Here is a 27,530-nt window from a genome sequence, read left to right on the forward strand (position 1 = left end):
GTAACTGTTGAATTAATGTACAAAATAGCTGTGCATTCAAATGCTAAAAAGTAAATAAAATTTAAATAAAAAAAACTTGCCAGTCATAGTAAGGAGCCTATTGGCTATTTCCGTTCTTATAGCAATTATGCCCTGATTATTAGTTTCAAACATTGTAGGCTTATTTAAAAGCACACTTTCAGCTAGCTGTCAGGAGAAAAAAATGTGTTATTCACAATATAAAAAGGATATAGCTGAGAAAAAGTACAAAATGTGCAGTTAAACTTACTTTTAGTGAAGTTATGAATAAAATAAAAAAAAATTAAGGGCTGAAGTTACAGCAAATGCCGGAAGAGACAAACAAATTTGGGATTGGTTTGATCTGAAATTTGGAGCATGGGGAGCATGGTTTGCCAAACTGGGAATGTTTTTAGGAGTTGCCATATTAATAGGAGGATTATTATTTTGTTGTGTATTACCCATATTCAGAACATTAACCGTTAATGCTACTGTTAAGCAAATGGAAGTGATAAAAGTCCCAAATAATAGTCCAATGATTACAGAAAAGAACCTGGATGAATATTATGAAGGATGGCTAAACAAACTAAACTTAAATGAGCTAACTTCTTTGAAAACTCTCATCTCTATCGCTTAGCTGGCCTGACGATGCGACGCGTGAGCTCTCAACCAATGATGCACTGAAGCTACACAAGGACCACCTTCCTCATTTCCATGTGATGTTACACACGGAAAAGTAAAAATAAATGAATAAATAAATCGAAAAATAAATGTATAAATAATAAAAATACATTAAAAAGAATTAGTGAAAAAATAAAAGTTAAGTTTTTTTTTTAAATGTATAAATGTCAAAAAAGCAGAAAATAAATTAAGGGGGGAAAAATATTTTATTACAAATTAATTATATTTATTTTATCAAGTCATTTATTTATTTTCCTATTATCACATTTATTTACCTATTTATTAATTAATATATTTATTCATTCATTAATTTATTCATATTTAATTTATGCAGGTTTGGTCCTCCATACAGTGCTTGCCTTTAAATAAAAACTGTTCTGACACCATGTAATAATAAAATCACATTTGTTTACATTTTCTTTTGTAGCACAAAATTGTTTAAAAATCTTCAATTCTTTAAGTTATTTACCCATTTCATTTTTCATACTAAGAGGTTGCATGGGGAAAATGTCCCACAAAACATCTGCGTTGCTTTAGAATTGCTCACAATTATTAGACATTTCTAAAAATCTAATTCAACCACTTGAAGTGTACCATTGAGGAAGACTTCCTTTGTCCTGCTTGTGTGTGTGTGTGTGTAGGCTATGTATGTCTGCCTGTCTCTGTGTGTGTGTGTTACTTAATATCACGTCAGTTTGTGCTTTCAGAATCGGCGAATCTGCTGCGGTCGTCCATCACATCTGGAGCGAAGGACCTGAACCAGGAAGCTGGTCACCAGATAACACGGAAACCAGTTAAACCGTAACACCGGCTCCGGTAAAACCTCCGCCTTTACCAGCTCCCGTACTCCTCTGGAACGCTGCTGGGGGTCTGAGAGGATCGCTGTGGACTGGATGCGGCCGCACGGAACCACAGAGACGCGGATCTCCCGCTGATTGATCGCAGTTTCTCTTTGTGTTTGGGTTCGAGAAAGTCTGCGCAGAAGCCGCCCAAACATCTCTGACTGCGCAACGTGAGAGCGTTAAGGACTCGTTCGAAACAAAACTCCCCGCAGTTCGAGACGTCATGCTCGCGAGCACGTGGACGCTGGAGTGCGGAAGTGCTCACATAAGCTGTGTTGATCTAATCACGCTTTAGGTAATATATATTTCATCAGGAAGTAGAGCTGACTAGCAGCTAGACTCCTACTGAATAAAGCGAAAAGACTAATTATTATAATGTCAGATATATCGCAAACCTTATTGACATGTATTTAGTTGAACAAACACAGAGGTCACGCAATGCTGCAGATTTCCGTTCGTATCACATTTTTTGTATATTAATGATATTTTATACTGAATAATAACGATTTTAACATAATTGCCGATTAAAAATATTGTTATTTATATATTATGCTGCATAATTGTGTACAATGGTCTCTATAGATATATATAATCATATAAATGAATTTTAAATCATATATTAATTTTTAGTCAATTATCACACGTTATTGTTGAAATAATCATGTAATATATTATTCTGTATATACAAAGACAGATATTTAATGCAAGCTGCATAACTGTTGATATATATGAAGTTTATTTCCAAAAACATAACTTTTTTTTTTATTATGCAATCATGTTTTATTGTCTTAGTTAGCTGTTTTTTAAAAGTTATTTTTGAACCTAATCAAAATAACCCAACAGCAGTTTGAGATTAATTGGAATGCACATTGAAAAAGCATGATTTTTGAGAATTGTTAATCTGTTGAATGAACTTTTCATGTATATATAAATCATTATTATTCAGTGTATATATTTTGTTTTGCATTCTTTTCTAATTTCATTTAATGCATTGTCCAGCTAAATAATTATGAGCATTACAAATGAAGAGAAAGGATAAATATGTGTGGAAAATCTAAAATTATTTTTGCAATCCTAGAGAGCTGATCAAAGGTGAAAGTATGCATACGGTCATTACAGAATGTCAAATTCATATATTTGCTGTATTGTTGTGTTTGGTGTTCACAGGTGGTCCGGATGTCTCGTTCAGATGTGCTGTCTCTCTACAGGAGGGTCCTGCGCATCGCACGCAGCTGGACAGCGCAATCTGCTCTTCCACACGACACTGACTCCGAGAGGAAATATATTGCTCAGGAGGCTCGAACCCTCTTCAGACAGAACCAGCAGGTGTGGACTGACCTCAGATCACCGGAAGAGCTGCTGTAGGTCTCATATCGGTCACATTCTCTCATATCTTCTCTCTTTTACAGATAACAGACCCAGAATCAATCAAGAGATGCATTGAAGAGTGTGATGCTCGGATAGAGATAGGTATGCATCCTATATCAAATAGTTACTGCAATTTAATGTCCTTTTTCATGAATCATTTTCAGATGTTTGGTGTTATCCAACAGCAGGTGACCAGCTTAAAATGATTGTTTTCTGTCTTTCATGTCAGGACTGCATTATAGGAACCCCTATCCTAGACCAGTAAGTATCTCTACATATTATCATAAGCACTAATAATAATATTACTATATTTGGAAACAGAATATGATCTCGTGAAAAAATGTCTGTCACATTCCTCGCAAATTGCTTATAATAAACTTGAAATTCTGAAAAGAAAAAGACAGATTTGAGAGAAAAATTTGAATTGTCAGATAAATTTTTATTCCATAGTGGAAACAAAGAACACTGAATTGCGAGAAGTAAACTTAGAATTCAGAAATAAAAGTCATATCATTGATATAAACTCACAGTTGTGAGAAAAAAGTCTGAATGGTTCAATTCACAGCTTGCAATTACCTTTTTTCTATGCAAGAAACAATCTTCCATAGATGTGTTTTTAACTTTAATGCAAGTAATAGTTCATTCATAATGATCCTAAAAATCCTTTGTCTATTCTTTTGAGTTTGGGGTGAAATCTTACTTGATGCAGGACATGTTCTTTGCCGTTCCCATGAGATTCACACAGAATATTTCATATATCTTCTCTCTCAGATGTATCTTCCTCCGATGGGTCTGGCCACTCAGAAAGGCAGAAAGCTGCGAGCTCAGCAGAGACTGAGGAAACAAGCCAAGCCGGTGTATCTGCAGTCTCATGATGAGACCTGACACGCACAGACTATTAAAGTGTTCAGAAGCACCCAGGAACATTATAAATTATTGTCTGTTCATGTTATTTCTAGCTAAAATGACAGCATTATGAAACAGATCATAGTGAAGTTATGCTCACTGACCGTGCAAAGCATGATGATTGTTATATTAGGGATAGTTCACCCAAAGATTCTATCGTTTACGTGCCCTCATTTTTTTCCAAACCTGTATGAGTTTCTTTCTTGTTATATTGAGGAATATGGGTAACCAAAGAGCTGCTGGTCTCCATTGACTTCCATAGAATGGAAAAAAATAGTATGGAAGTCAGTGGTGGTATTTTCTTCAAAATATCATCTTCTGCAGAAGAAAGGTTTGGAACTACATGAGGGCAAATAAATGTTGACAGAAATGTCATTTTTGGGTGAACTATCCCTTTAATGTGAGCTGTTTTATTTGATGTTAAAGGTGTATTTATTATATTTGTCATATGCTGCATTGTATAAAGGTCTCAAATAAAGTTGCATTTAAAGTATCTAGCTGTATTTCAATTAAAGTTTATTATTTCTCATGTCATTCATTTCACATTTTGAATTTACACCTATAACTGGTTTGTCTCTGCAGATTTAAGTGGCATCGAGGTTATGTTAACATGCACCGTTGTTTTATTATTCTATTCAATTGTATTAAACTTAACGATAGTGCTGTTGTCTTGTATTTGATCAGTTTTTGGCGTGTTGTAAACGCATAAATGCACACTTTCGGTTGTCTAGTTGGCAGAGGCAACGCCGCGGTTGATCCAGTGTTTCTGCGGCTTGTCCGAGGCCAGCTCGATGGACAGCATGTAGTTTGTGGAGTGACCAGCTATGCTAAGCTGCGCTAAAAGTTGAGCTAAAAACTTAACATTTAAATGAAAAAACTAAAAATAAAGCTAGAAACAATTCAAAATATTAAAGAACAAAAGGTGTAAGAGTATAATAATGATTCTAATATAACACTAAGCCAAACACCAAAAAAACAAATATATATATATATATATATATATATACACACACACACACACATATATATATAAATAATAAAATAAAAGACCTAAACCGATATAATAAATTCTGACATAATTTAACTAAAATTAAAATAAATAACATACAAATCAAACGACAGTAGTCCTAAGAAATAACACTGCCAAACACACATATTAAAAAACAACTTACACATAGTAAGAAATGGTTATAAAAAACTGAAACAAGTAGTAGAAAAGAGGAGAAATAACGATAAACGATACTTAACTAAATTTAGCTAACAGAGGTTAATTGATAAAGAAAATCTATTTATGACATTATTTTTGACAGCATCCTTATTTTACAGCATTTTTACACAAGTGCCTAAAACTTTTAACAGTACTGTAGTTTTGCAGGAAGGTTTCTTGAAGCGTCTTGGAGACGTTGCCACAGTTCTTCTGGATTTAGTCTGTCTCAGTTTGTTCTGTTTCTTCATGTTACTCCAGACAGACTGGATGATGATCAGATCAGATCTCTGTGTCGAGCACTGGCTGTTGCCAGACAAAATCTCTGGATTAATACAATTAATGGCAAAATTAATGTTTGGAAATGTAAACTGATATTTCCTCCTGACACAATACAGCAAAAGATAAAAAATAACTGACTTAAAAAAAATTTTTAGCAGGTGAAATTACAAGTGTGTTACTAATTTTGGCCAACACTGTAGAGATGCCAACCTGCTCATCCAGAGATCCTGTACACGGAGCATCATAGGGTTGACGGTGCAGAGGTTCTCCATCTGTGAGCCTCTCGGTAGATCTCGAACCAGGGAACTGGTGCACGAATGACACGGGATGGGAAAGGCCGGGGGACAGCAGAGATTGACAGACGCTCTCGCTCCGCTGGATCTAGCAGGATATAATCAACTAGAAAAAAGAAAGTGATTATTGACTTATTTAAAAAGCGATATACAAGTGAGGAAGTGATTCAGGCTAAAAAAGACAGTAACATGAATTAGATGCCAGAATGAGTTGTTTTTTCACAAAAAAGTGAACAAATTGGGAAAGTTGTTTTAGTTATAGTTTGAAGCTTCTTAGTCTATTTTCATAGCATAATAAAAAATATTTTTTTTTTAATAAATCTGCAGACTGGCACATCGACTGATCCAGATAGTAAACCGGGACAAAAATCTGGGCAAACATTCTGTAGTGTTTTCCAGCCTTTACTGTTACCTGCTATTTCTACATGATCTACATAACTGGTGTTGTGTGTCATACCAATGCTCTTGCGGAGGTTGAATTCATAGTTTCTCTGGACCTCCTCCAGAAGATCCTCCTGCATCTTCCGCTCGTCACCTTGGCAACGGCTGGGTAGCAGCTTCAGGATAGCAGTGATCTGCTCTGGTGGCTGGGGGGTCAGCATGTGGCCATAAACACCCTCAGTGATATAGTACACGTACCTCTGAGAGAGAAAGAGAGAGAATTAATATGGACGGAAGGATGGAAGAACAAGTGAAGGATACAATTGGAAACCAGTAGCTAGTTTTTACTAAAGAAACACTTAAAAAAAAAATATTTATACATTTACATTTTACATTTAATCGTTTAGCAGATGCTTTTATCCAAAAGTGACTTACAAATGAACACAATAGACGCAATCAAACCAACAAAAGAGCACTAATATCATATGTGATGCTGTGACAAGTCCTGGTTAGTCTAACACAGAAGGACAAGTTATTATTATTTTTTATAATAAATAAAAAGAAAACAAGTAAATAGAATAGAAATAGAATAGAGAGTATAGGCCCATACACACATATATATACACAGTACTGTGCAAAAGTCTCAGGCCATTAGTATTTTCACCAAAAAAAAAAAAAAGATTTTAAGTCGGTTATTTCTATATCAGTTTACATTTCCAAACGTTCATTTTGCCATTAACTGATTGAACTTATTTCCTACTGACAAAAGATCGAAATAACTGGAAATAAAAAGAATCAAAGTGTGTTTTAAAAACCCATGAAATCATTGATATTGACTGTATGAAAGGAAGTTGCTGATACTGACGTCTAAATCTCTCTCTGTAGGCTCCGTCTGTTTCCTTTGACTTTGTGTCTCCTCACGCCTCATGATTTCAAGCTGCTGGTTCAGTGACAAAGGGTGACTTTTGTGAATGACAGGCGTACTGTTTGTCAATAGAAGAAAACATGATGGTTCCTGCTGTGAATATTGAGTATAGTGAACTCACATGCAAGCACTAAAAATCGGCTACTAAAAACCTTTGGGTCGCAGGTTGTCGCTTCCTCACAACTGGAGAATCAACGTGGTCTTAAATGTGAAGTTAAGAAGAGACGCACTGAAAGTGTGCATTTAAGCATGGCTGAGTGTGTATAAGACGTTCGTAAAGGATACGTGCAACTGGAGGGCATTGAAGCGAGTGATGCCTGTGCTGCAGATGTTGGATTTTCAGGTTTTGTCCTCTCGGACTGTAGTTGTTCCCGATGGACTCGGAGGGTCTTCTGTGGTGCCGAAGCTCCTTGTAAGGAATCGCAAGAGTCCGAGAGTGATCCTGAAGGAGGGGCGGGTATTGACTGTTATGGAGATAAATCTGAAATAGAGAGCAAATCAGGATGAGCAAAAAACATCCAGAAATGATCGAAACACATCTACAAATGTAGATCTTGAGAGACGCTTTATATACACACCTCATACAGCGGCAATCTAGGGAGCCTCCCAGCACATCCCACATCAAGACTTGAGTTAGCATTCATCTGTGAGAAACATTTTAAAGCACAATTTGCTTAAAACGGCCTAATTTTGTGGCCAGAGGTCACTGATCTAAAGCATTTCAATGTATCTCTTTATACAAGACACACATTTGGACACATTTACAACATGCTGTCTAGATGCGCAGTACACTATGATGACGAAAAATGCAGTTTACTAGATTTTGAGGTTTTTCTTTGCAAGTTTAAGGCCCGGTTTCACAGACAGGGCTTAGACTAAACCAGGATTAGGCCATAGCTCAATTAGGACATTTTTTTATAAACATTTTTAGAAAAAAACATTACTGGTGTACATCTTGAGACAAAAGAAAGGCACTGATATATTTTAAGATCAGTAAGTACAAGTTTATTTCAGTTGAAACAGATTTACATTTTAGTCTTTAGTAAGTAAGTAAGTAGTCTAGGACTAGGTTCAAGCCTTGTCTGTGAAAACAGGGGGTAAATGTCTTAACTGCCAGTACGTTACATATAAATTATACGTAAAAAAAAAACTTACTTTTTAATTATCTAACAAGTCTGGTAACTTTAAATAGTTAAATAAATACCACTTTTATCACTGCTAGTGAATACTAACTAATGTTCACTCTTTTAGCATAATTGATAAGGAGGTTTCGTTGGCGTTCGTTAATTTTTAACGCCAATTTAAAACAAAATAGATTTGTTTTTATCCCCAAAACTATTTTAATGGTCTTACCTTCAGTCATTCCTCATATAATCCGACTTTAATCGCGTCAATAAAATACAGACTGATAATTTGAGCAAAGCGCCTCACAGCCGTTAAACACCGAGTCTCTTGCTGATGAACCGAGAGCGGTCCCCGGATGTCAATATAAGTGTTTGTTCACGCGCTGTTCATGGTGACAGTCCCGCTAGAGTTTCACTATCGTCAGTAAACAAAGGGCTTGTAGAGCTGTAGCGCGAAAAAAATAATACATTACTGGTTAAATATTAAGATTTCTAAAAGAATAATGCGAAACTGTAAAGCCATTAAAACAACTGTCAATAGTTTTCTAATAATAATATTACAAAAACATTTAATTGTAGTTGTAATACCTCATTATGAACACACGGTGTCGCTGTTTCACTAATCGCTAGAAGGTCTATTCACTGAGTGGTTAAAACACAGATAAAACAATGGTCATTGATAATATAAATATTGAAATGACTTTTTACTGATATATTGTCAAAAAAAATTTGTACATATATTTATATACACACACACACACACTATATATATACATATATATACATACATACATACATACATATATATAGGATTATTTATATAGTATTGAAGTATTAATATGTTGAATTAATTTTTATTTTTATATTTTCAGTTATTGTACTTTTAGTTTAATTATCAGTGATTTCTATGTTTTTAAATATCAAAGTTTTATATGTATATATATATATATATATTTGTAGTATTTAATTAACATGTTTATTATTATATTTTAATATATATATATATATATATATATATATATATAGTAGGATAACTTCTTTTTTTAAAAGCTTCTTTCATTTTTATAAATGTGAAATGTTTTAACTCTTTTTCTGTTTTATGTTTTAAATGTAAAACATAACTGGGTCACTAAGTTTAATAATATGTTTTTAAGTGAGTGAAGTATTTGTAAGTTGATCAAGCTAATTATGCACATTATTTAGCTTTTTGTGCATTTTTAATCCCTCCTGATGCATGTAGAAGTTTCTGGCCCACATATGGGCACCGGACCCCTGTGGGGAGTTTGAGTCTCTCCATAATAAAAGTCTGTGTGAGTGGCCTTTCACCTTGTCCTGATTTAGATCTAATTATAGACCCCTATAACCGGCAGAAACAATGCACTTTTTGCCACTGTATATATATATATATATATATATTAACACAGGTGTATGTGTGTGTGTACAGGTGAGTGAGGTTTTTGAGGTCACACTGTTAAACTCTCAAAATAAATAACCACAGAACTGGCAAAGGACCCGAGAGCAGACAAGGGCCATTCATCACCAGACCTCTACAGGGCAATCACCTATAGTAAAGTCTACATTATTTAAGAGGGAGAAAGAGAGGTAAATCCTACCGTCCTGTCCGATATTCCAGTTTGTGTCCTGTCAGCGGTTATTCTGTATTCCACACCTTAACCACCTGCATTAGCTGGAAAACACTTGTGCACAAAGACACCGCTTATTCACAGATTTCTTTACGTACTTTCACTAACACACAAGGTCATCAGTAGAAGTGATCAGACACTAGAGAGTGATCCAGCTCATGCAGATCAACTAACTCAGCGCTGTCAGCATCAAATAAACATGACTTCTGTGTTTACTGCTTTCAAATGGTCTAAACAAGGACACAGTCAAGCTGCACAACTAGATTACACCACGAGACTGGACTAGATTACACCACAGATTACACTGGATCACACAGGCCTATCAAGACCACAACCAGTCTGACAGTCAGGGACAAATGAGTCAGTCTGAATTACACTAGCGATCCTTCAGAAATCATTCTAATATCCTGATTTGCTGCAGAAAAAACAAAAACATTTTTTTTAATAATGTTAAGGTTGAAAGCAGTTGTGCTGCTTCATGTTTTTGTAGAAACCGTGATATACCACTCAAAAGTTTGGGGTACATAAGAAAGTAACATAAGAAAAAAAAAGAAAGTAAATAAATATTCAGCAATGATGCAATAAACCGATCAAATGTGACAGACATATATTTACATTTAGCCATTTAGCAGACGCTTTTATCCAAAGCAACTTACAAATGAGGACAATGTAAGCAATCGAAATCAACAAAAGAGCAATGATATGCTGCTAATGAGGAAGTGCTATGACAAGTCTCAATTAGCTTAATGCAGTAGCAAGGTTTGTTGTTTTTTAGAAAAAGAATAGGAGCAAGTTAGTGTTAGAGGCATTTTTTGCTTTTGTTAATTGCATAATAAATAAAAAGGAAACAAATAGATAAAATACAAAAAGATTAGAAAAGCTAGTGTTATTTATTTTTATTTTTTTATTTTAAGAACAGAATTAGAATAGAGAGTGCTAGAGTAGAGGGTCAAATAAAGATGGAAGAGATGTGTTTTTAGCCGATTCTTGAAGATGGCTAAGGACTCAGATTGAGCTGGTCATTCCACCAGGAGGGAACATTTAATTTAAAAGTCCATGAAAAGGACTTTGTGCCTCTTTGGGACAAATGTTGGCACAATAATGCATCGTTTACTTGCAGAACGCAAGCTTTTAGAGGCACATAAGTCTGAAGTACTGAATTTAGGTAAAGGGGTGCAGAGCCAAAGGTGGTTTTGTAGGCAAACATTAATGCTTCGTAGCCAGTGCAAATTGATGAACAGAGGTGTGACGTGCATTCTTTTTGGCTCATTAAAAATTAATCTTACTGCCGTGTTCTGGATTAATTGTAAAAGTTTGATAGAACTGGCTGGAAGACCTGCCAAGAGAGCATTGCAATAGTCCAGCCACATATATATATATATATTACAAAACATGCATTGCAAATAAATGCTGTTCTCTCTCTACAAGGCAAAACAGGAACTCAACAGGATCACAAACTTAACAATATTCACATAAAAAAAAGTTATTTTAAATTGTAATAATATTTCACAATATTACTGTTTTTACTGTAGAGACTTCTTTCAAAATATCTTACCAACCCCAGACGATATGGTGTATAAAGTACGATAATTGTTCAAATCGTGGTCAACATTATAATGCATGCATGAAAACTCTGATGCATGAAAAGTGGAAATTTCTGGGCATTTCTGAAATAACATTCAGCAAATCTTTAAAGTCAACATGAAAGCATCTGCAGCCCATTTGAATTTACTAATGAAAGGATATGCAAGAGAAAAGAAATGTAGTTCAGGACTTGATTTCAATTGAATTGATTGGATGGTGCAATGTGCAAAAATCTAATGTTAGACAAAAAGAAAAGTCAAGTGCAGAGATGTTGTGCTTTAGAATAACATGCAGCATGTAACTGTGCACAATAAGACCAGCAGCATGCAAGAAAGGGTTCATTTTCTGACCCATAAAACTGTAATTTCACATTCTGACAGTCATCACAGCTCACCTAGAGCTTATATCACATCACAGCTAAACCCAGATTTCTCTATATAACCTGTTAAAACGTAATATTTCGTGCAAGGAACTTGATAACACATCAGTTCTGGAAATAGAAATGGTTATGAGTGGGAGCGACAGAGCAAGAGAGAGAAAGAGAGAAAGAGAAAGCATGTAATTAGATGACTAAATACTTAATTGTCTTTCATCTATAAAGACATTTAGAACACTCTGCTGTTCCAGCATGCAAATACAAGAAGACACATTCCCTCGCTCGCTCTCCCATCTCTTTTCATGGAGTCAGCGAATCAGACACTCATTGTAAGTGTGATATACTAATAGCTTTAACTGATTTCTTAACTGCTCTCTCAGGACAGAGGGGTGTACACCAGCTCAGGCTATACGTAAGCATGTTTCTGTGCATTTGAGTGATATTTAGATTTTATTATTGCTTTATTAAAGCGACACACCTTCATCCTAAACCTCTTCAATCTTAGAACTGGAAGTTCACAACGTTGAGGTTAACGGGATCGTTTACCTGACATTGAGATTCTGTCATCATTTACTCACCCTCATGTCGTTGCAAACCCATTACTTTCTTGTTTTATCTGAGGAAGATAAAGCAAGATGTTTTAAAGAATGTTCATGCTGCTCTTTAATAAGCACTAAAAGTCACTGTCGAGCTTCAAAACAGCAACATAAATCTTGTTTCACAGAAGACAGTCAGGCATGGAGGTAAAGTTAAACTTTTTTATATATAGCCTATAACTGTTCCAAATGGTTGCCCATGACCGTAACATACAGTTTGGAAATGAAAATGTGCAAAAAGGAGTCATTTTATGTCACATTACCATTTTTTTAAGGAAAAACGTAATGTAGCCTACAGTGACTGATTGCCCACTCTTCCAGTAAAAGCATGTTATGAAACAAAGGTGTATAGGTTTAATTTTGGTATTGGTGGGGACATAACAGTAGACAACAGACATTTAATTGCTTGATCAAAATTATTCAGAAGTTCACCATCAGATCTGAGGAAGCATGTTGAGGTAGCAAAGCTGCCCCCCCCCCCCCAAATGTATTCATTATTCTGTGTTTTGATAGATGCATTAGCTGTGTAATATATTGGTCGAATGCACAAGATTGAGTGCAAATAAAATCAGTGATAAAAATTTTAATATAATTGATATTTAATTCTTATTATTTTTTATTAAATGTCACAAATCTCCAAAAAAGTGTTTAAACGAACATTGTATATTTACTTATGTACTCATGTTTAGTGACGTTCTTACCAGGTGGATAAGTTGTATTGATAATATGTCATTATATGACACATTGAGTAGGAATTTGGAATTTATTTTTTTAATCTTAATAACTGCATGATTTTCTCATTAATTCATATAATTAGTCGCAAATAATTATGTAGCAATATTTGCTGAGAAAAAGCCCGCTCAAAAAATGCCGCAAATAAACTATTAAAAGATGAATGATCTTTTTAGACCAGTGACGTAGATAACACAAAACAAGTGGCCTTTCAAAACGTTAACGTTGTATGTTTTAATTCTATGACTCTCCTCGTTAATTCAACCCTGCATTCTGTCTGGAATATGTTTCTAACCTCTGCATCACATTGTTATTAAAAGTGATATTTCACCCAAAAATTAAGACTCTCATGTCGTCCCAGATGTTTATGACTTTGTCTCTTCAGATGAACACAAGCAAAGACTTTTAGTCCAGATAATGCAAAGGGACAGAACCACTTCAGAAACCATAGAAAGTGAACACGACGGTCAAGTTTAAAATATTAGTATTTGTAATTTTCATTGTTTCACTTAAGAAGACACTGATTCATTAACAGTGGCTGAGTTACTGTCATATTCACTTTGTGTAGTTTCTGAAGTGTCATTTTTGGACGTCCCTAACTTGATTTGATGATTTAGTTTATATGATTTAGATCTTAGTTTGTGTTCATCTGATGAATGAAAGTCATATATATATATATAATTTAACTAACTGCATGACTTTTACTGTACCACCAATAACCTACTCCTAAATATAATGTAGAAACTTACATTTTCTGTAAAGCTGCTTTGCAACGATTTGTATCGTGAAAAGCGCTATACAAATAAATTTGAATTTAATTTTTTTTTTTTCCCTTTAACAAAACTTCTGTATGTATACTCAGATTTTACTCTAGTGAAAGTAAAGATACTCAATATTTCAATTAAAAGTACAAGTATCTGGCCAAAAACATACTTGAGTAAAAGTAAAAAATTGCAACTTTAAATTGTACTCAAGTATGAAAAAATACAGAACGGTAATTTATACATTGCTAAGTAGTTTGAGAATGTATCTCAGCGGGGAAACTAAGTGTGATTTTTACTTCTATTACCATATGGGTCCAGAGTTCAAATCCCAGACAAGCCCCTGATTACGGTCCACTTGAGCTCAGTGGTGCAGGGGTGCAGAGAGTGAAACAAGCACTAGTTTCACACAGACTTTAGGTCAGAACAGCCACATTCATGAGTAACTTGATAATGACATGAAATATTAACACACCCACATCCCCCGTCCCCCAACACACACACATTGAATATTAACGTAGCATCCTTTTCTTGCAGATTGGATGTAAACATGCATAATCGTCACCGCCGAGACGTGCCGCTTTTCTTCAAGGAGTTGAAACTGTCGTCTCTATCTATCTGTCTGTCTCTCTCTCTCTCAGAGATCACTTGTGGTAGCTGTGTGAATTTAAGTAGTGATACATGGTAAGTGCTTTCTGTTAATTACGGCAGTGTGTGTGTGTAGGAGCGATGGAAAACTCATTAATGGGGCGGTTAATATTTGATGTGGGTTCTGGCGGTTTGGTTTACGGGCCGAGTGGGTCGTAGCGGTGATGAGGAGGGTGAGAAAGGGATGCCGTCGCCGTGGTCGCCCAGTGAAAGTGAGAGAGGGGTGAAACAGAGGAGCAGCAGTTTCATTTAGAGAGAAATGGAAAAACGCTTCTGAGGCCAGATACCTCCGCTTGCGTGTGTGTGTGTGTGTGAGGGAGAGGACAAGTGTGTGTGTTTGTTCAATGCAAAATCATTTTATCTTCACAAAATGATGATTATAAGTCTGTTTCTCGTATAACTCCACAAGCTGTAATAAAATTATTTCAGGTTAATGTAAAATAAGCAGGATAATTGTAATAGTATGTATGTATATGAATTATAATAGTAAGTAAATGTAACGTGTAGCAAGGACACCTTAAAGTGGTATGTCTCTGTGTCCTGTTCTTTTTCCAAATAATATTAATTACATCCAAATTGGATTTGTTAATTAAAGTTTCTCTCTCCCAGAAGAAATCCCACAAGCCCCGGCATTTCTGCTCATTAGTTTCGTTCCTGAAACAGACACTCGTTCCATTCAGGCAAAGGTCAGGAGGTCATTCCAAAGGAAAGGTCTCCTTACGCAGAGCGTGACCTCTGATGGCGGGCCGTCCCGTCCTCGTTCAGCCTGAAATACAAGAATGGCTCAGCCCTTGACCTTGTACAACCGTCACACACACACACACACACACTTTAAGAGCTGTCAACCCTGCAAAACTCTACATTGATAATAAAAGAGTGCGAGAGAGAAATAGAGAGAGAGATAAAGGTCTTTAAAAGCTCGCAGCGCTCCCGCTTTCCTCTCGGGAACGACAGGCCTAATGCAGGATGACTGCACTCTTTCTGTAAAGGAACGACAGACGCACAGAATGAAAAGAAGAACCGTCTGATGCTGAGCTATAGTGACTTGTGTAAAAGACGGAGTGAAAAAGCAATGAAAAGAAGAAATGATGTAATGAGAAATTGTATGAACTGAAAAGCATAATACCGCTCAACAGAATCGTTACTAATGAAGCTTAAAGGTCAGCTTTGAGATCATAATGTACTACTAATGTAAAAGCTAAAATAAAAATTTTACACGATTGTACACGATTATTGGTGTTAAATCCTATACACTTGATACACGACTAACACGTCTTCATATAAAAATATGCTTGCCAAAGATTCATCTCATTGGTCCATTCTTTTCAGAAATATTTTTAATTTGACACAGCATCTTAAAAACAGTACTGATCAGCCTTTATAGTATTACATAGCTTTTATTTTGACTTTTTTTCATGTTGTATTTTTGTAATTTTATGAGTTTAACATTTTTTTTCTTATAGATAGCTTTAATTTTGATTTCAGTTTTAGTAATTATTTTTGCAACCTCAAAAGGCAACATTTAAAAATGTTCGTTTAAATTCGTTTTCCAACTAATATTTATATTTTGATTCATTACAGCTTTATTATTATTATTATTATGCATAAACTTAATTTTTTATAGCGCCTTTAAAAGTAGCATCTCAAAGAGCTTCACGAGAATAAGATCAAATAGAACATATAAATACAAACCATTAATAAAATTGAAATACAGACAGAGATATACCTGGATAAGTAGAAAAATAAGAAAATTAAAAAATAAGTTTTAAGGCAAGATTTATAAGCTCTAAGGGATTTTGCTTGCTGCTGCTTTTAACTAAAAAAACTAAATTGTAACTGTTTTAATTGTAGTTTTAACAATAACAACTGATACTTATGCCACGACGTTGAAATGGCAGTGAGATTCATTGTAATGGCTAAAGATGTAAATGCAGGACATTTAAATGGAAAGATATATAATAAAAACAGAAAATAAGAATATATTAGTAAAAAAAAGGTGACAAATCTTTGGAAATCTCACGCCCGAATGTTGTGTTTCAATAGAAAAACAAGTCAGCACAGTGAAGAAAACTTTAAATTCTTTGTTAATTTGAGATTCTTTATTAATATTAGTGAAAACACACACACAAAATACTTGCCTGTGCAATGATATTTCCATATTTTCACCTTCCATGTGCCCTTTGTGTGGGAATTCCAGGAAGTGATATGGATGTGATGTAACTCCAAAAGCAGTGTTTATATGGAGCAAAACTCCATTCACAGGAATAACATCAGCAATGCATGACCAGAAGTTCCCCCACCTATTTACATTTAACCCCCACCTACATTTAACTAACTGTTTTAACAGAAGTTCAAGTTTCACATATCTGCTTTTAAACCAAGTGTAATTTGCATTCAACATTCCTTTTAATGTTATACTGTTTATATAGCGTGTGCAGAAGTGTGCATGTGTGTATTGTGCGTGTTGGTGTTGAGCATCAGCTGTGTGTTTGTGGGTGAAGCAGCTGTCATTCATTCCCCTGGTGAAGGTGGTTCAGACGTGTAACCATGGTGATCATCATCCAGTCTGCAGCGATTCAGAGGCGTTTAGACGTTAAGTAATAACTTCATACACGCTGATGGGTTACAGCAGGTCACGTTACGCAGCCAGACACAAACATGCCCATTCAAATATTATATGCAGATCACTAAATAGCATCAGATCTAGACACAATCACATTTTCTCTATTGTTTTTCCATGTACGTGTGCTGATAGCAACAAATACAACAAACATATATTTTGTTTCTGTCATTGAAGTCTGTATGTTCAATAAAACTCATCAGTGAAAATGTTTTATGTTACAGTTAATGTAGAGAGAATAGAAATAAGCTCTTTGAGATCTGCATCGTATTTTCAGGAATTGATCATCAGTAACAATAAGGTTCTATTTGGTAACAACTACTTTAGTTAACAGCAACTAACGAAGAAAAATACTAAAGCACTTATTACTTGCAATGTTAATCTCAGCAATTACTAGTACATTATAAAAATCAAAAGTTGAATCTGTCAAACACTATTTAAAGAAACAAGCTGTAATGAACTAACAAGTTGTATTTTTATAAGGAAGCCTGTTTAAAAAAGGTGATCCCACAATTCTAACTTTTTTCTCGCAATTATGAGTTTATATCATGCAATTTTGACCTTATAACACACAACTGCAACTTTATATTGCGCAATTCTGTCTTTCTAACACGCATTTGTGATTTTGTCATACAATTCTGACAACATGCAATTGCAATTTTATATCATACAACTCTGAAATTAATCTGAATTATGTAATCAGATTTTTAAAAATGTAGTACTTGTAACTGGATTATATTACATTTTAAAATGCTTATAATTAGATTACTTTTTATGGATTACAATTCCCCCTGACATTTAAAGTTAATATTTCAGTAATTTAACAACATATTCACATTTTCTTATGTCAGTTAATGGTTATTTTGACCGGTAAACAAATTAAATATTTCAAATTTGAGTGTTCAAACATTTTATTTTAATTAATTTTTTATCATTTTAATTTGAAATTTTTATCAGAATGAGCTTTATTGCCAGGTATGTTTGCACATACGAGGAATTTGTTTTAGTGACAGTAGCTCCACAGTGCGACAGAAAGACAGTAACAGCACAGGACACAGATAGTAAAAAAAAATTTAAATTAAAAATAAAAATAAAATAATGTACAATTATACAAAAATGGACAATGTGCCAAATAGCACAAACACAGTATACAAAATAGACAATTCAGTATGTACAGGTATGTTAGGTGCAAATTTGAAATGTAATAAGTATGTGTGTAAAATAAATATAAAAAGTACGATAGTGTTGTGTGTTTCATGTTTATTGTTAAGAGTTCAAGTGTTCATGAGACGGATTGCCTGAGGGAAGAAACTGTTCCTGTGTCTGGTCGTTCTGGTGCTCAGAGCTCTGTAGCGTCGACCAGACGGTAACAGTTCAAACAGGGAGTGTGCTGGATGTGAGGGGTCCAGAGTGATTTTACCAGCCCTTTTGCTCACTCTGGATAAGTACAGCTCTTGGAGAGTGGGGAGGGTTGTACCCTGATTCGCTCAGCAGTCCGGACTACCCTCTGTTGTCTTCTGAGGTCAGATTTGGTAGCTGAGCTGAACCAGACAGTTATTGAAGTGCAGAGGACGGATTCAATGATGGCAGACTAGAACTGTTTCAGCAGCTCCTGTGGCAGATTGAACTTCCTCAGCTAGCGAAGAAAGTACAACCTCTGCTGGGCCTTCCTGACAATGGAGTCAATGTGAATATCCCACTTCAGGTCCTGAGAAATGGTGGTACCCAGGAATCTGAATGACTCCACTGCAGTCACAGTGCTGTCCATGATGGTGAGTGGGGGGAGAGCAGGGGGGTTTCTCCTGAAGTCCACGATCATCTCCACAGTTTTGAGCGTGTTGAGCTCCAGGTTATTAAGACTGCACCAGACAGCCAGCTCCTTAACCTCCTGTCTGTAAGCAGACTCGTCACCGTCCTGAATGAGGCCAATCAGTGTGGTGTCGTCTGCAAACTTCAGGAGCTTGACAGAGGGGTCTTTAGAGGTGCAGTCGTTGGTGTAGAGGGAGAAGAGCAGTGGGGAGAGAACACAGCCCTGAGGAGCTCCAGTGCTGATGGTGCAGGTGCTGGATGTGTATTTTCCCAGCCTCACTAGCTGCTGCCTGTCTGTCATTATGATTTAATAATTAGCTTTTCATCAACTCACACACCCCCTGCAGTTCTTTAATTTACACCAGTTTGGGAAACCCTGGTGTAATGGAATTTTTAATTAATTTGATTGTTTTTTATTGTTTTTTATTTATTTATTTAACAATAATCCCATTTAAAGTTAGGTCAGAAGCAATCTAAAAGTAATCCAAAAGTAGTCAGAATACATTACCTGAAGAGTAATTTAAACTACATTACTGACTACAATTTATACATCAAATAATTTGTAATCAGTAACAGATTACAATTGGCAAGTAATCTACCCAGCACTGGTGGCGGAAATGGGATTCCATATTTTAATGAACTAATGTTAACAAAGATTAATAAATACTGTAACAAACGTATTGCTCACTGTAAAACGTTAATGATACTTTTCTGTCTGATCTTATAATGCTCTTCTCTATATTTTGCCATTTTTTCATAGCCATCATTATTTTTTTAACATCAGCCCATATGCTGTAACAAAAAAAAAAAAAAAAAAAATACAGAAACATGCAAACATAGACAAGCAGACACGAAACAAATGTGTCAAGAAACAAGCAAGAAAACCTTTGAACTTTAAGAAATTAACTAGGCTGTGTATTTAAATTGAAGCATTCTGAGGAAAAACAAGCAATATGTTCATTTTCCAGTCAATGGCTTCAAAGATGTTTCAGTTCTTGGACATTAAGTTGTTTTCCTTTGTTTCCATGTTATGACACATGAACTACCCAGAGATGACTTCAGGGCCTTGTTGATTTATTGATGAACTCCTATAAGAGGTGTATCTCTGTCTGTCTGGAGAGATTGAGAACGTCTGACAGTAAAGGTGCTCTATCTCTCCAAACTTTCAGATTTATGCTTTATGACAAGGTAAAGGACAAAGCCACGGGTCAGCGTGTGTGTATTAGTCCTGTCAGGGCCGGTTTTGTTTATTTGTGTGGCTCTGTGAGATGACAGTGTCCTGCGAGATGACAGACAGTTATCCGGAGGTATAAGTGTGTGTGAGGGGGTGTTATAGCGTCATCTCAAAGATACACACTGTAGCATAATGTATTTACAAAAAAAAACAACATATATATATATATATATAATTTTCTCATTATAGTACACAATTAATGAAATAATGTGCTGAAAGCACTGAAATATGACCCAGATATTTCTTGATGCAATATGTGTTACATTTTTTGTTAGCATTGCGTGTGTGTGTGTTAGACTCAACATCCTTTTTATAATTCAAGGTATTTGATGTACTAAATTTATTTGAGGCTGATTTTATTAATAATAAATCAATATTATTACATTATTAATTATTATAATTATTAATTTAATGCACAAATATATACTTATTTTTCACAATTATGGTTCATCAAGGTATTATTTGATTTATCCTGATTTTAATAATAATAAAATAATTATGTCTGAACAGAATGATTTTCATAATTTAACAGTAATGCGTGTATATGTATACAAAAGTCAAATATCAAAAGTAATGACATATGTATACACCTTTCTTTGTGATCACCTGGACATTTCTTTATGAGATTCACCCACAAATAGTATCCCGAAAAAAAAAGTTTTAAATCGTACTTTTTTGGGATGAAGGTGAAGATTTAGATAAAGGGAAAATGATTGAAAAAGAGTTTCTTTCTTGCATTATTACTCCAACAGATGAGTCACTTCACAAAACCTGCACTGCAGTAACAATCTGCTGTTTTTTCTGCTTCTTTTCTCATCTGAACAGACTCTATTCCTGTAATGACTTACACTCTCCTCACACTCACCCAAAATATCAGCAGCTGCACACCTGGAAACCTCTGGAACCTCCACCTGTCCTCGTCTCGTATCAGGAGCAATGTCATGTGATTGAACGTGTCCTCCACCTACACCACCGCATACACACACACACACACACACACACACACACACACACACACACTCGCACGGTTACTTATCAAAATGAGCACATACCATATGCTTCTACTGTTTACATAAAGACAATTATAATTCCATGTGGTTGCTTTAACCTAAACCCTAAGACTATTTTTCACATATTGTATAAGAAGGTTTATTTTTTATTATGAATCACTTTTACCTTTATTTTATTATGACTCATTTGTCCCTGGATGTCCAAAAAGATCATATTGCTTCTGGACACAATTAAGTGCTCAAACTAGAGATGAGTAAATCTATACCCACAAACATTAGACAATTATTATTAATATTAACACTGTTATCCACTTAAATGTACTACTTGAGAACATTTTTATATTAATGGTAATAATATTTGATTGGGTTTTGGTTTTATCCACTTAAACATACTACCTGTAAAAGTTTTGTAAAAGATAATAAAAAACATTAAATATTAATGTGATATTAATATTTGACAAATATTAATATTATAGTTTTATCCACTTAAATATACTGCCTATAAAAGTTGAATTAAATATATGTCAAATATCAAAACAATATCAAATATTATATTAATAAATGACCAAATATTATGCTTTTATTAAATATACTACCAGTAAATGTTTTAATAAAGATGATTAAGTGTTTCGTCAGGTAATATAGGTATATCTTTTTGTAAAGAAAAATTAAATAAAACTTTTATTATTTTCTGTGGTGTTTGCCTGTGTAAAATGTGCCACCACAATACTAGGGTGTTGATGATGGTTTGTTTGTTCATGTTTCTACGTGGTTTCCTCCTGTGTGGAATGAAAAGAGTCCTGTACCCTCCAGTCTTTGTGATCTTCGGGTAAAGCATCATTCATAGTCATGTGAAAATACTGCAGGATGAATAACATGCTAAAGTTAATACTGACTGTTAGAGATCTGATCATGAGACAGAGAGAGAGAGAGAGAGAGAGAGGAACCATGGGAAAGGCCTAATTTTCTGCACATAGACACACAGATTAAAATAACCCAAAACCAGCAGGGGCAAAACACATGAGCAAACAGAACCATCCTTCATGTGCATTTCTGTGTGTATGTGTGTGTATGTGTGTGACACCTGGGCATCAACCGGGGACATGTACAGAGCGAGGCAGGTGTGTGTGTGTGTGTGTGTGATGTGTCCAGGTTGTATTTTGGGCTTCATAGCGGTCCCTACAGTCATGTGAAACAGCAGAATCGTGTTTAACCCTGCAGTGAATATGCTGAGCAGATAAAGTAAACTTTTCCTGTCTGTTTCTGCAGACCTGTCAAGTTTGTCCTGTTTTCTGATTTTATTTATTTATTTATTTCAGAGAGGGGGAAAAAAAACATACGAAAATGCACATTTTTGGCATATAATAAAAATTATTCTCATTCAATTATTTCAATTATTTAACAATGCAAGAAATAAAGATAAAGCATTTTCCATACATTAATTTAAGCCTATTTTAAAACCTATTAAGCTTAAAAATTAAGCCTATTTTTGGGCTACATGTTCTATTTTTTTTATGTAAATGGTTTTTGCACAATTACAATAATTACTTAAATATCATAAAAAATAATATCGTAATGCAAGACATAATGATCCTAAAACAGAGTTAATTTTCCTGTTGATTTTGGGGTTAAGTACATTTTTTTGCACAGTTAAAATAATTACACATTAAAATAATGAAAGAAGTCATTAGAGTCCTAAAAGTATTATAAGCTTTAAAAATAAAGGACATTATTTGCTTAAAGAAAATGAAGCTTTGCAATGATTCAAAAAGATGTTTGTGCAAAATTTTATTTATTGCTTTTTTCTTTTATAGTAAATTTGATCTTTCTTGACTATTTCCATGAGATTCACACAGTAAGAAGTGATTTAAGACAGATCTGCTTTATGCTGGTGTAATAGTCATAAATCATCCGCACTTACACACACACACACAACGGTCCTTGTAACCTTATCCAAACTCTTCTAATTACATTACCCCACACAACTAATTGATATTCCCTCTGATAGAGATGAGTGTGTGTGTTAATCCACTAATTCTTTTCAGATATCTGTTACTCATTTGTAATCTTGATGCCATTGTACATTATTGGCTGCAGTGTGACATGATGGCTGACACACACACACACACACACACACACACACACACACACAGCACCTCCACAGGGCCGCTGATGGGAGCGTCACCCCCGCGAGGAATCGTCCGATCACTGACTCCCGCGATCAAACCCCACACAGCCCACCTTCTGAGGTATTCATGACACATCTGATGTGACCTCACGTGACCTTTCAGAACCACAAACATAACAGGCTAAGCTAACAACACAAAACACACAAATACTGGCTCAAATACTTAACTACAATTTTTGTTTTAAGAAATTCAAACTTTTATTCAGCAAGGATGAATTAAATTGATCAAAAGTGACAGTAAAGAAACATTTAAAAACCCTTACTAAAGACAGTCTTACTAAAGATTTCTATTTCAAATAAATGCTGAGCCTCTGAACCTTTTATTCATCAAAGAATACAGAAAAATAAAATGTATCACTGTTTCCACAAAGGTATTTAGCAGCACAACTGTTTTCAAAATTGATAATAATCAGAAATGTTTCTTGAGCAGTATATTAGAATGATTTCTGAAGGATCATGTGACTCTGAAGACTGGAGGAATGATGCTGAAAATTCAGCTTTGATCACAGGAATAAATTACATTTTATAAGATATTCACACAGAATACAGTTAATTTAAACTGTAATAATATTTCACAATTTTACTGTATTTTTAATCAAATAAATGCAGTCTTGGTGAGCAGAAGAGACTTCTTTTAATAAAATCTTTTTGAAGTCAGTAGTGTACTAGAGGATAAGTGAGCGTGATGTACGGACGGACAGATCCTTCTCATAATGAAGCTTTTAAATTAAAAAATTAAGATTTAATTTCTAGCCGTGTATGAAGCAGTATCCATGACAACGGGACTGAGGATCAGTAAAGAGAGCAGCAGTGTGTTGGTGTGATGCGTTTATGTGTGTCCATGAGAGAAACACTGCTGGTCATCACATGTTAATCACTAGTCAGTGCTCTTAAACACACATTTACTTGAACTTGACAAGAAATTCTTCAAAACAATAGTCTTACTCAGTCAGTGATTTCCGACTACAACTTCTCTGTTTTGCGTGATGTCAGAGAGCTGAACGAGAGATCTCAGAAGCCCATCTCGCCCGATAGTGACCCGTGCAGAGGTTCAGTGCCTGTCGAAAAGTGCAAGCCGTGCTGTGCTGTGATGGATAAGCACTGAATTAGTCCGGTTAAATCCATGTGCACTGATGGAAACAAAGAGGGAATGAGGGGTCCGGACATGGAGCGGAAATACTGCATTACAGCAAAGCCTGGGAGAATGAAGCTGATGCAACAGCCCAGATATGACCAGCACACACACACTTCACAGGTCAACACATCAGTGTCCAGATCCAGAGAATAAAAAAAGAGAAATTATATGTTTGTTGCACTAAAAAAATCTACTTTTTGGTCTCAATTTTCTTATTATAACACAATTTTGTTTATTTAAATCACCATAAAAGCACAAATGCTACAGTTACAGTTTAAGGTTGGTAAGGATTTTTAAATGTTTTCGAGGGAAGTCTCTTCTGCTCACCAAGGCTGCATTTATTTCTCCAAAAATACAGTAAAAACAGGAATATTGTGAAATAATTTTTCTATTTAAAATGACTGTTTTCTACTGTAATATATTGTAAAATGTCATTTATTCATGTAATCAAAGCTGCATTTTCATCATCATTACTCCAGTGTCACATGATCTTCAGAAATCATTATAATATGCTGATTTACTGCTCAAGAAACATTTCTGATTATTATCAATGTTAAAAACAGTCATGCTGCTTCATATTTCTGAGATGCATTATATTTTTCTGGATTCTTTGATGAATAGAAAGTTAAAAAAACAGCATTTATTTCAAATGGAAATCTTTTATATCTTTATAAATGTCTTTACTGACACTTTCAATTTAATTCAATTTAATAAAAGTATTAATTTCTTTAAAAACAAAACTATTGAACAGTAGTGTATGACATAATATGAATTTCTTAATCTATGATCTGAATATTCTGTTTTCTTTGAGTATTTAAAAACATTTCATAATTATGCTATTATATTGTAGAAATGGAATGAACAGACTCAGTTACATCATCATCATCTCTCTCTCTCTGTCTCTCTCTCTCTCTCTCTCTCTGTCTCTCTCTCTCTGTCTGTGTGTGAATGGTGGATGTCCAGAACTGCCTGAAGTAAGACCTTCTTGTCACTCCACCATATGCCTCAGCCAGTCGGCATATGTCTGACCAACCCATTTACCAAACACACACACACACACACACACACACACACTGCCAGAGACCTGCTGCGTTAAACATGTATTGCATACTGCATATCCATTCAAACCACTTCAAATTAATTGTTCACCACCCCAAAATCTGTACGCTGTTATTTTAAAAAAAATTGTTATACAGCTTAAGCCATACAAGCACAGTTACTACATATCAAGCTACATAAAATAAGGTATATATATAAAAAACATATTCAAGCTTATTCAACTAGTGGCAAATCACGTTGTTCAATTACTACACAAAAGAAACAGTGAAATTTTTGCACTTTGTGTTACATACTAATCATTTTCATTGTTTAATTTTGAAACAAATGTTTTTTTGTTTACTTATTGCCTTTAATTTATTGTATTTATTGCATCAATAAAAATGTACATTATGTTTTCAGTCTTTTTCAACCAGTTCACAGAAAAAGGTCCAAATTGATGTTGAATTAAACATGACATTTTAAAGTAGAAAGACTGAAATTGTATTTTCTTGTAAAATATACACAATAATATTTTTATTTTATTTACTAACTTTTACAAAATTTTAAAGGGCACGTAAGATTAAACTAAAGCAAGTTTCAAAACAATATTTTTAATGCAACTTTTGCATCAGCAATTTTCTGAAAGAACTCATAAAGACCCAAAATAATGCAGACAGGAACAGATCACTTAGGTGCAGTGTGTGTGTGTGTGTGTGTGTGTGTGTTCTGGACTAAACTGGGTTCTGCTGGCAGATGGATTTAACTCCCTGAGAGCCTAACCAGCTACAAATAGCACCAGTCACACACACATACACACACAAACACTTGTCAGCGCACAGACAGACACAAATCACTCTCTGGATTTATCACTTTGACACACACACACACACACACCTCTATCGAGCGTGAAGTGTTAAGAAGGCTAAAATTAGCACTGAAAAGCTGATGAAGTTTACAGCCAAGAACACATTGCTGGACAAACAGGTGGGAAAAAAAAAGAAAGCAAAAGAGGACATTCTCTTGTCCAAATTTTCCCATGATGCTCTGGGGCTGGCACACTCACGGAGAGCCCTGCTGAGAAATGGCCAATCAGAGGGAAGATCTGCCCCCAGGAGCCGTCGGAGCACATCACATCTCACGACCTGAGAAAGTGGCACCACACTCGGCACTGACCCGTGTGTGTGTGTGTTTGCTGATATAGAGTATTGAACTTATATAATAATTATGTGTTTGTGGTCACCAGTAATTAAATACACAATATTCTAAAACTCTTTTACTGCTTCTTACATTTTTACTGCTGTGAAAGGACTTACAGTTAGTGAGATTCCCACTTGCAGACTGTGTGTGTGTTTGTGTGTGTGTGAGAGTGAGTTCATGTGGGTCTCTTTCAGTCACAGGGTGTTTAGCACTGATCTCTGTCTGTCATTACGACTCCGCGGGTGTGAAAAACTATCGGCCATTAGATCCGCGCTGCTGTTACCTTTGTCCTCGCTTCTGTCCTTCTCCATCTCTCCATCTCTCTACAGGCTCCCCTTTACGTCAACTTTAACCCAACCCACCTCTCTCTTTAACCCTGCTGAGTCTCTCTCTCTCAACTCCTCACACACACACTTCTGTGGATATCTAAATAATCTAATCTAAATTTAATTAAACTTAACTAATCATAAGAACTGCAGACGAACTAAAAAAAAACTCACTAAAAGAAAACTTTTGGATTTTTAGAATAAAAACACACACAGAGGGAAACTTTAGAAAGAGCCACACCATACAGCAATATCTTTGGATATTATAATACAATAAAACAATAAATAATGCATGTAGAGTAGTCGGGACAAAAAAAAAGAAGAAATAAAATTAAATAAAATGAAATAAATAAAATACCCTATTATAGGTAAAATGTCAACATTTTGTTTTGAATAAAATAACTTATATAATTGTCATTGTATAAATGTACAAGATTTAAACATTTAATTTGCCCCAGCCGACAAGAATAAATCTGTTCCATTCTTAAGAGCCTCCAAAATTAATGTCACTGATTTAAAAAAAACAAAAACAGTAAAAACCATATAAATGTAAAGCAATTTACAATATGTAATCAGAACGCATTGCTAATTTTTGATTGGCTGAAAGATTTTTTTGCATCTACCAGCAGA

General features: G+C 34.9%; 1 protein-coding gene and 1 gene segment (V, D, J or C); both read left to right on the top strand.

The window, feature by feature from the left end:
- The window catches only part of LOC306863410 (Ig kappa chain V-III region MOPC 63-like), a 773,265-nt gene that overhangs the window by 73,088 nt on the left and 672,647 nt on the right, over positions 1–27,530 (top strand).
- On the top strand, positions 1,425–4,461 carry lyrm1 (LYR motif containing 1). Of its 2 annotated transcripts, none has more exons than XM_079406754.1 (5): positions 1,425–1,815; positions 2,688–2,846; positions 2,930–2,990; positions 3,118–3,149; positions 3,660–4,461. In XM_079406754.1, exons 2-5 carry the CDS (start codon positions 2,697–2,699, stop codon positions 3,771–3,773), a joined length of 357 nt encoding a protein of 118 aa, XP_079262880.1. In that variant the 5' UTR covers positions 1,425–1,815; positions 2,688–2,696; the 3' UTR covers positions 3,774–4,461. The 2 variants fall into 2 exon arrangements, with proteins under 2 accessions (XP_079262880.1, XP_079262879.1); XM_079406753.1 differs by having other exon boundaries at positions 1,814–1,973; positions 3,660–4,286.

The sequence above is a fragment of the Barbus barbus genome (genome assembly GCF_936440315.1).
Source record: "Barbus barbus genome assembly, chromosome: 44".
Lineage (NCBI taxonomy): Eukaryota > Metazoa > Chordata > Actinopteri > Cypriniformes > Cyprinidae > Barbus > Barbus barbus.